Source organism: Ascaphus truei, unplaced genomic scaffold (assembly GCF_040206685.1).
Source record: "Ascaphus truei isolate aAscTru1 unplaced genomic scaffold, aAscTru1.hap1 HAP1_SCAFFOLD_1006, whole genome shotgun sequence".
Taxonomy (NCBI): Eukaryota; Metazoa; Chordata; class Amphibia; order Anura; family Ascaphidae; genus Ascaphus; species Ascaphus truei.
In genome coordinates, this window is record NW_027453870.1 from 33,264 (window position 1) to 43,263 (window position 10,000).

At 50.5% G+C, this 10,000-nt stretch overlaps 1 protein-coding gene across 1 annotated transcript in view; it reads right to left on the reverse strand.

Moving 5' to 3' along the window:
* Nucleotides 1-6: 6 nt before the first annotated feature.
* LOC142474887 (uncharacterized) overlaps nucleotides 7-10,000 on the reverse strand; it is a 43,292-nt gene continuing 33,298 nt past the window's right edge. Inside the window, 2 exon segments of the mRNA XM_075581028.1 lie at nucleotides 7-2,437; nucleotides 2,440-3,852. Coding sequence (XP_075437143.1) covers nucleotides 2,085-2,437; nucleotides 2,440-3,852 — 1,766 coding nt within the window. The 3' untranslated portion in view covers nucleotides 7-2,084.

Below are 10,000 nucleotides of genomic sequence, written 5' to 3' on the forward strand. Positions count from 1 at the left end.
GTGTTGGTTTCAGGTCCAGGGACCCCCTGCTTCCCGAGATACAGACCCCCTGCACATGTACACTAGGAATAAAACACATATCAATAAAGAATAATTTCTTACCGTAGCAGCTATCGGGGCATGGAACTCGAAACTCGGAAAGCAGGGGGTCCCTGAACAAGAAATCAAAGGGGTTCAGCTCAGGAGACCCCCTGCTCCTGCACACTATTAATAAAAATACATTCATGCTGCTTCATTATCATAGCGGCTATCCGCCAAGGCAATGAAGGGGTTAAGGCACAATAGCATGTTTATTGGGGACAATTGCCCCCAATAAACAACATACACCCCGTGTGCCACCAACAACCCTTCTAACCCCTAACATACAGTACATGTACATAATTTTGGGGATGCACAGCAATGATACTACAGGCCGGCGGTTGCCCGCGGGTGTTCACCGCAGGTGGCCGGGTGTCCCCGCAGTATCAAATTCTGTAACCCCCCCAAAACAATTAAAAAAACACATCAATACTTATAAATAAATACACCCCCCCCACACCCCCTAACACATACAGTATAGTAATTTGCAAAATTACTATTATCCACAAATGGATAATAGTGCATTTGCCCAATTAAAATACATAAAGCAGAATAAAATAAATACATATTGCACTCACCCTTGTCCGGCTGCCACGATGAAGGCCATCCTCCTCATCTTCATCACCGTCCATGCCCCCTCCGGTGCTGCAAAAAATACACAAGAATAAAAAGAGCCAATGTAATATCCCCTAACCCCTTAATCACCTTAGCGGTCATTAACCGCTATTGTCATTAAGGGGTTAACCCACCCTCACCGGAGGCCTAAACAACCTCTCCCACTACACCCCCACCCCACCCGTGAGGCCTAACCACCCTCACCCACTACCCACTCGGGAGGCTTAACCAACCTGGCTTGGGACAATACCCCCTTCCCCCACCCCCGCTAGTGGGTAGTGGGGGAGGGTGTTTAGGCCTCCCGGTGAGTGGTGGGTGGGTTAACCCCTTATTTACTATAGCGGTTAATAACTGCTACGGTGATTAAGGGGTTAGGGGATATTACATTGGCTATTTTTATTCTTGTGTATGTTTTGCAGCATTGGAGGGGGACATGGACGGTGATGAAGATGAGGATGGCCTTCATCGTGGCAGCCGGACAAGGGTGAGTGCAATATGTATTTATTGTGATGAATGTATTTTAAATGGGCAAATGCATTATTATCCAATTATGGATGTAATTTTACCCATTAACTATACTGTATGTGTTAGGGAGCGTGGGGGTGGGGGGTGTATTTATGTAAAAATATTGATGTGTTTTTTAATTATATTTTGAAGGCACAGAATTGGTACTGCAGGCAAGCGGGACCCCGGGCACCTGCAGGGAACACCCGAGGGCCACCGCCGGCCTATAGTATCATTGCTGTGCATCCCAAAATTATGTATATGTAATTATATGTACTGTATGTTAGTGGTGTAATATATATATTATATAATACATATATTTAATTATTTATTGTGGGGTTGTAGTGTGTAGCGGGGGTTTTAGCCTCAACGGTGGGTGTTTAGGCAATGCGGGTGGGTAGCGGGAGGGGTTAACACCTTCATTACCATAGCAGTATTAACCGCTAAGGTAATGAAGGGGCTAAGTCCACCCGCAACCCCCCAGCATGGCCTAAACACCCACCAAGGGCCAAATACCCCCTTCAACCACCCCGCTACCCACAATAAGCCTGGCACGGGTGGTTAACCACTCATTACCTTAGCGGTTAGCCGCTAAAGTAATGAAGTGTGTTGTAAAAACATTTTTCCTGCATCGGATGCATGCCGGGGGTCTCCTGTGCTGGTATTAATGGGTATCAGCTCCGGAGAACCCCGGCATCACTCCCATACAGGAAAAAGGCCTGATTTTTTTCTAAGTGCCGTCTCTCCGCCCTTGCCGATACTTCTCCGCTGCAACTTGCCAACTTTAGTTGGCGGGCAGGATTGGCGTGAAAATCTCAATTCTAGAGTGTCGATCAGCTGCGAAAAGCTGATCGGGTCTACTAGAATTGAGCCGGTTTCAAAAAGTGTCAATGAGTGGCGAAAAGTGGCTTATCGGCACACGGCTGCCGATAAAAAAAAATTCGGCAAAAAATTTTTTGGGCTTTTTGGCGATTATTAAAGCGAAGAGGCCTTTTTGAGAAAAAATGGCGAAAAACGGCTTTTCGGCGCTTACTGCATGAGGCCCTAAATCCCTTCCCACATACATGCGGTCTCTTCCAGTGTGTCCTCTTGTGTATGTTCAGGTGGGAAAACCGACTAAATCCCTTCCCACATTCCCCACATACATGTGGTCTCTCCCCTGTGTGTGTCCTCTTGTGTCTGGTCAGGCTGGATGCGTCACTAAATCCCTTCTTACATTTCCCACATACATGCGGTCTCTCCCTGTGTGTGTCCTCCTGTGTCTGTTCAGGCTGGATGGGTCACTAAATCCCTTCCCACATTCCCCACATACATGCGGTCTCTCCCCGGTGTGTCTCCTCTTGTGCGTGTTAAGGCTGGGTAAGTCAATAAATCCCTTCCCACATTCCCCACATACATGCGGTCTCTCCCCTGTGTGTGTCCTCTCGTGTATGTTAAGGCTGGATAACTGACTAAATCCCTTCCCACATTCCCCACATACATGCGGTCTCTCCCCAGTGTGTGTCATCTGGTGTCTGTTCAGGTTGGATAAGTCACTAAATCCCTTCCCACATTCCCCACATACATGCGGTCTCTCCCCAGTGTGTGTCATCTGGTGTTTGTTGAGGCTGGATAAGTCACTAAATCCCTTCCCACATTCCCCACATACATACGGTCTCTCCCCTGTGTGTGACCTCATGTGTATGTTCAGTTTAGATAACCGAGTAAATCCATTCCCACATTCCCCACATACATGCGGTCTCTCCCCAGTGTGTGTCATCTGGTGTCTGTTCAGGCTGGATAAACGACTAAATCCCTTCCCACATTCCCCACACACATGCGGTCTCTCCCCTGTGTGTGTCCTCTCGTGTGTGTTCAGGCTGGATAACCGACTAAATCCCTTCCCACATTCCCCACATACATGCGGTCTCTCCCCTGTGTGTGTCCTCTCGTGTCTGTTCAGGCTGGAAAAATGACTAAATCCCTTCCCACATTCCCCACATACATGCGGTCTCTCCCCTGTGTGTGTCCTCATGTGTGTGTTCAGGTTGGATAAATGACTAAATCCCTTCCCACATTCCCCACATACATACGGTCTCTCCCCTGTGTGTGTCCTCATGTGTGTGTTCAGGCTGGATAAATGACTAAATCCCTTCCCACATTCCCCACATACATGCGGTCTCATCCCTGTGTGTGTCCTCTCGTGTCTGTTCAGGCTGGAAAAATGACTAAATCCCTTCCCACATTCCCCACATACATACGGTCTCTCCCCTGTGTGTGTCCTCATGTGTGTGTTCAGGCTGGATAAATGACTAAATCCCTTCCCACATTCCCCACATACATGTGGTCTCTCCCCTGTGTGTGTCCTCTTCTTTAGGTTCTGGTCTGATAACCAAGTCAGACTCTTCCCACTTTCTCCAAGATCTTTTCCTGTGGCAGCTGCTAATATATATCTTTTGGGATGAGAAGCTGTTGCATTGTTTATTAATTGCCTTGACGGGTTGAAAGATGCATTTTCTGTCATATTTATTGGAAAGTTGCAATATTGTTCTGTCCTCATCTTTTCCATATACTCATTTGGGTGTTTGAACTTCAGATGTTGAGGAGGTAATCCTGGCTGCCAAAAGCAACCTTGCAGTGCTGGCATGGGGGGGATTATTGGTGCTTGGCTTTGTACTAGACAAGACAAAAAAGTCACTGTTACACAAACTGTCTTACAAAAGGTCATGCAGAAGAGGTAAGTTGGGATATCACCAAAAGTTCAGGATAAAAGTAAACTGTGGATGTACATTGTAAAAGTGAAGGGTTTAGCACAACATGTGCAGCATTAGGCTAGGACCCCGCACCCTCAGTCAGCGCGCCCGCACTGCAGACAGGCGGCGCTCTGACAGGCACAGACAGCGATATGCGGTCTGTAGGGAGCAGGAGCGGGAGGGGGGCGTGGTTTGAGCGGAGGGACCCACTACTCCACCCCTCTCCCTCCACGGGTCCAGTCTCCAGGAGGGAGCTGCTGCGGGCTGCTGGAAGGTACATATTTTTGGGTCTTTACATGTATATTGTGTATCTCTTGGATCAGCAGCGTTCATTTTGTATGTGTTTAGGTATATTTTAATATTGTTTTGTTGCTAATAAAATCCATTTTGGATTTTCACATATTGTTTGTGTGCTTTCGACAGACAGACAGACAGACAGAGACACACAGACAGAGCTAATAAAGAATATCACTTTTGAGCACACTCACATGTCTCAGACAGGTTTGCAACCCTGCCTTTCAACCATTATCACCTCGCATACAGTGCTCCCACTGCAGCAAGGGATTCTGGATAATGACATGCAAATGAGCACACAATGTGTCACCTTTTGCAAAGAATATCCATTCACATGGAGCCCATTTAAGCTTGATGCATTGCCGTTCACACAGCTTTTAAGCACAGCATGGGACTAGCAAAGCAAGTACAAACCATTCACAGACATGTTTCAATCTTGATGGGTATCAGTGTGAGGTTGGTCTATACTTGCTTTGAAATATTTCTAGGCTGGGTAGGTTTACCATACATTTTAAGTTATGGTGGGTGAAAAATGCGACAGAAAACCTTATGTGCTCACAAGTGATATTCTTTACGAGCAGATATACCCGGCGTTGCCCGTGATGTAATGTTCTGGCTCCCCGCATCCTCCCTCTCCACTCCCTTCCCCCCCTCTTCACAGCTGTTCAGGCTTCCCCCCCTCTCTCTCCCGACTCCCTCCGCCCCCCCCCCTCTCTCCCCGACTCCCTCCGCCCCCCCCCTCTCTCTCCCCGACTCCCTCCGCCCCCCCCCTCTCTCTCCCCGACTCCCTCCGCCCCCCCCCCTCTCTCTCCCCGACTCCCTCCGCCCCCCCCCTCTCTCTCCCGACTCCCTCCGCCCCCCCCTCTCTCTCCCCGACTCCCTCCGCCCCCCCCCTCTCTCTCCCGACTCCCTCCGCCCCCCCCCTCTCTCTCCCCGACTCCCTCCGCCCCCCCCTCTCTCTCCCCGACTCCCTCCGCCCCCCCCCGACCCTCCGCCCCCCCCCTCTCTCTCCCCGACTCCCTCCGCCCCCCCCTCTCTCTCTCCCGACTCCCTCCGCCCCCCCCTCTCTCTCCCCGACTCCCTCCGCCCCCCCCCTCTCTCTCCCCGACTCCCTCCGCCCCCCCCTCTCTCTCCCCGACTCCCTCCACCCCCCCCCTCTCTCTCTCCCGACTCCCTCCGCCCCCCCCCCCCTCTCTCTCCCCGACTCCCTCCGCCCCCCCCCCCTCTCTCCCCGACTCCCTCCGCCCCCCCCCCTCTCTCTCCCCGACTCCCTCCGCCCCCCCCCCCTCTCTCCCCGACTCCCTCCGCCCCCCCCCCTCTCTCTCCCCGACTCCCTCCGCCCCCCCCCCCTCTCTCTCCCCGACTCCCTCCGCCCCCCCCCTCTCTCTCCCCGACTCCCTCCGCCCCCCCCCTCTCTCTCCCCGATTCCCTCCGCCCCCCCCTCTCTCTCCCCGACTCCCTCCGTCCCCCCCCTCTCTCTCCCCGACTCCCTCCGTCCCCCCCCTCTCTCTCCCCGACTCCCTCCGTCCCCCCCCCTCTCTCCCCGACTCCCTCCGCCCCCCCCCCTCTCGCCCCGACTCCCTCCGCCCCGACTCCCTCCGCCCCGACTCCCTCCGCCCCGACTCCCTCCGCCCCGACTCCCTCCGCCCCGACTCCCTCCGCCCCGACTCCCTCCGCCCGACTGAATACCTTCCGGGCGCCGCCATCTTAGCCACTCGGCGCCGCGAGGTAGCTGCAGGAGGAAGGGGGTTCTTCCGGGCCCGCCATCTTACCACCACTCGGCACCGCGAGGCAGCTGCAGGAGGAAGGCTGCCTGCCCACTGCCTGTCCCCCCGCCCGGGGAGGGAGGGAAGTGAGCGCCGGGGAGGGAAGTGAGCGTTGGCGGCTGGGGCAGGAGGGCCGCGCCGCGCTTCCCCTTTGTCCGTGAGCCGGTGCAGGGCGGCGCACGTGAGGGTTAGTGTGATGAGGGGGAAAGGACAGAGTGTGTGTGTGGCGCCGAGGGGGAAGAGAGTGGCAGTTGGGTGACGTCAGAGCCACAAATCTGATTGGCCAGAGGCTGAGGACCAATCAGATTCACCGCAGCTAGCACTAACCTTTCGATTTTATATATTAACATTGGAGAAAACACACACGTATGTAAAGCGAAAATGTACATAAAGTGTGGAAAAAGGGAGTGCTTTACTTTTCGATGCATGTACTGTACTGCAATCGTCATAAACGTGCATAACTGATGTAAATAACGCATGTGTAACAGGCTCTATAGGCTCTATAGTCTCCCCGCTTGCGCACAGCACTTGCGTGAGCTGCCGTTTGCCTATTGAGCGAGATGTATTTACTCGTGAGTGTCCTTAAACCGGGGTATGCCTGTATATATATATGTCACTGTCTATCTTCTAGAATGTGGTGCTACTAAGGTGCTTTCCAAACAAAAAAAGGGGCTGGGATAGGGAGTGATCAACTATAAACCATACTAATTAACTAGAAAAAGTTGGCGATAATTATTGGATGGGTGCAAACTGTGAACTGAAAGTGAATCAGTAAAGTGACGAGCTCACAAGACAGTGTGCTCAAATGAAATAATTAACTTAAATGCACACCAATCAAATATAAAATATAACTTTTATTAACATTACTTAAAACATATTACCGATTGAGAGTGTAACAGCAATTAAAATAAGTATGTGAGACGAACTACCTGTGTCCCTTACTAAATAAATAAACACAGTAAACTACTTGTCAGGTGGGTAGGGGATATTAGGCAGATGCAGCACTGTTGGAAATAACCAACAAAGACCAGAAACATGAATCTGAAATGCCTTAAAGATACTGATGTGTTAATATAGTGCCAAGTAATAAACTCCGTAGTGATGTCACCAGTCTCCAACATGGAGCTGTTTTAGTTTAGTTAGGCGCTAGTGCAGCTGACCAGACTATTTCTTTAACCATTATTATTATATTACAACATATCTTGGAGTTTATTACTTAGCATTACCTTATAGTGGGCTCTATGGGTGATCAACTTTATATAGATATATAAGGTTCTCTGACTGTGACCTCACATCCAGCTGAATTTAGGGTATACTTGGTGCTGTGTTATTTACTAACTAGCTGAGAGACCCGGCGTTGCCCGGGATGTGAACCGTGAATAAGGGGCGGGGTGTTTTTCCCGTGGCGAGGGTGTGTTGGGGTGTTTTGGGGTGTTTTGGCGTCCGTGAGGGTGTGTGTTGAGGCGTTTGGGGGGGGGGGGGTTGGGGCTACGTGGGGGTTGGGGCTACGTGAGTGTTTTGTAGGGGGGGGGGGCTACGGGAGTATTTTGTAGGGGGGGGGTGGCTACGGGAGTGTTTTGGAGGGGGGGGGCAACAGGAGTGTTTTGGAGGGGGGGGGGCTACGGGAGTGTTTTGGAGGGGGGGGGGCTACGGGAATGTTTTGGAGGGGGGGGGGGGAGGGGTACTCCGGGAGACAGGATTGCTTGCGGCGTACGGGAGGGGTTGTGCTCCACGGGAGTGGTTGTGATGTAGTGTTGGAGATCCGTGCGTTGTCCGGTGGCGATGTGAAAGTGAGTAGCAGAGGGTGTTGTGGGCTCCGGGGGGGGGGGGGCGGGAGTGGGTTCGGGCTCTGTGTGGGTGGATGGCGTCCTCCGGAGGGGGGAGTGTGTTGCGTGATAGGGAGGGGGGGTACTGTGTTGCGTGATAGTGTAGGATATCCATGCGGGCGTTGTCCGGTGGCGATGTTGTGTTGAGCTGAAGTTGAGGGGTGTTGGCAGGGTAGGAAGGAGTGTGTGCGTGTCGTAGAGGGTCTGCGGTACCGGGAGAGGTGTGGCGTGCGGTTGTGGTCTGCATTGTTGGGGGGGGGGGGGGGCGAGGGGTGGGTGGAGGGTTTTTAAGAGGCGGTGGGCGTCGGTGTGCGTTCCGTGAGCGTGCGGTGTGTGGAGGTGATCGTGCGCTGTTGTGTGAGGGTGGGGAGTGTTTAAGTGGTGAAAATAATATTTATATAGATAAGAGGCTGTACCTGATTCCGCAGTTATTTTGGTGGTAGCAGGCATTGAGGGTTTTGTGGGTTGAGAGCTGTGAAGCGTCGTCCCAGAGCAGTGAGGGTTAGGTGCTGTTGAGCGTTCCCAAATCTCCCAGAGCAGTGAGGGTTAGGTGCTGTGAAGCGTTCCCAAAGCTCAGTGAGGGCTGGGAGAGTGTGGCAGTGGTGTCATTGTGTTGGCCGCAGGCCAATGAGGTGTGCGGGGGTGGGCGTGCGGACCAAGGGAGCCATCTCATTGGCCTGAGGCAGTGGTGTGGGTGTTGGCCTGAGGCAGTGGTGTCGGTGTGTTGGCAGAGGTGTGCGGGGGCGGGCGGGCCGGCCAAGGTAGCCATCTCATTGGCCAGAGGCAGAGTGACGGGCAGGCCACAGGTCCAATGCAATTGCCCCTAGACACAGGCAGACACAGGACAAACAGACACGCATACAACGGTTTGAGAAATATATAGATAGATAACTTCATAACTAGTGTTGTGGGGCGGCTGCCAGTTATGGTCACCCCACACATATAGCTTATAACACTATACATCAGTATCTTTAAGGCAGTGCCTTGCTCCTAGTCTATACCTCTCCCTGGATGGGTATAGAGGATACATCTATCTATTGGTTATTTTTAAATGCACCCTACTAGATCTACTAATGAATCATCCTAATGTGGTTTCTTGATGAATGATATTTATTGGTGCATTTTAGAGTAATTTTTCTGGTCTCCGTTAGTTATTTCCAACAGTGCTGCATCTGCCTAATATCCCCTACCACCTGACAAGTAGTTTACTGTGTCTGAGTGTTTATTTATTTAGTAAGGGATACAGGTAGTTCATCTCACATACTTATTTTAATTGCTGTTACACTCACAAATCGGTAATATATGTTTCAAGTAATGTTAATAAAAGTTATATTTGATTGGTGTGCATTTAAGTGAATTTTTTCTTTTGAGCACACTGTCTTGTGAGCTCGTCACTTTACTAAAGTGCTTGCCAGCCTAAAATTGCAGTAACAACACCCGTTAGTTTATTATTTCCCCGGGTGCGATATTAGCTCCACTTTAACAGAATTTGATGTATCTGAGCCGTAGTGTTTTGTTTATGCCTGCGGGACAAACCAAGAACTAACCATGCTATAATAGTCACTAAGGTGGCAAAGGGGGGTAGGTAGTGTAATGTTTATATTATCCGCTTTGTGGTCAGCTAGTTATGGAAAAACCGATGACTAGTTGGCCCGTGGAATATTAAGGGGTTAATATGTACTTTAATGTTTTTTAATAACTATTTTATCATCTATTCCATGTTGGTTTATCTTATCTTGCCTATGTATATAATGGGCAGTATATTGGCCATTATATACATAGGAAAGACAGGGCTGGAGCTGGTGATAAAATATTTGCGGTATTTCTGCCGTTCACCCTGTTCCAATAAATATCGGAACTTGACGTATGGCATTTTATACTTGAAAATATGGTATTATGCCTGTTTTGTATCGGATTTGATGCTTTTAACGGGTCCATTAAAAAGTGTTTTATTTTTGGCGCTGCAACGCTGATTCATTGCACGATAACAAGGCACTTTTTTTATGGGCGGTAATACGGCATTTTTGGTTACCGCAGCTTGATGTATCCGGCCCTTTGACTCAAGTCAGGTTTAGTGATATGAAGTTCTAGTTGACCCGTAATGGTGTATGCAGATCTATCACTATTTGCAATTTAACATCAGTAATAAGACAATAGAGATGTAAAAACCATAAAACACACACAT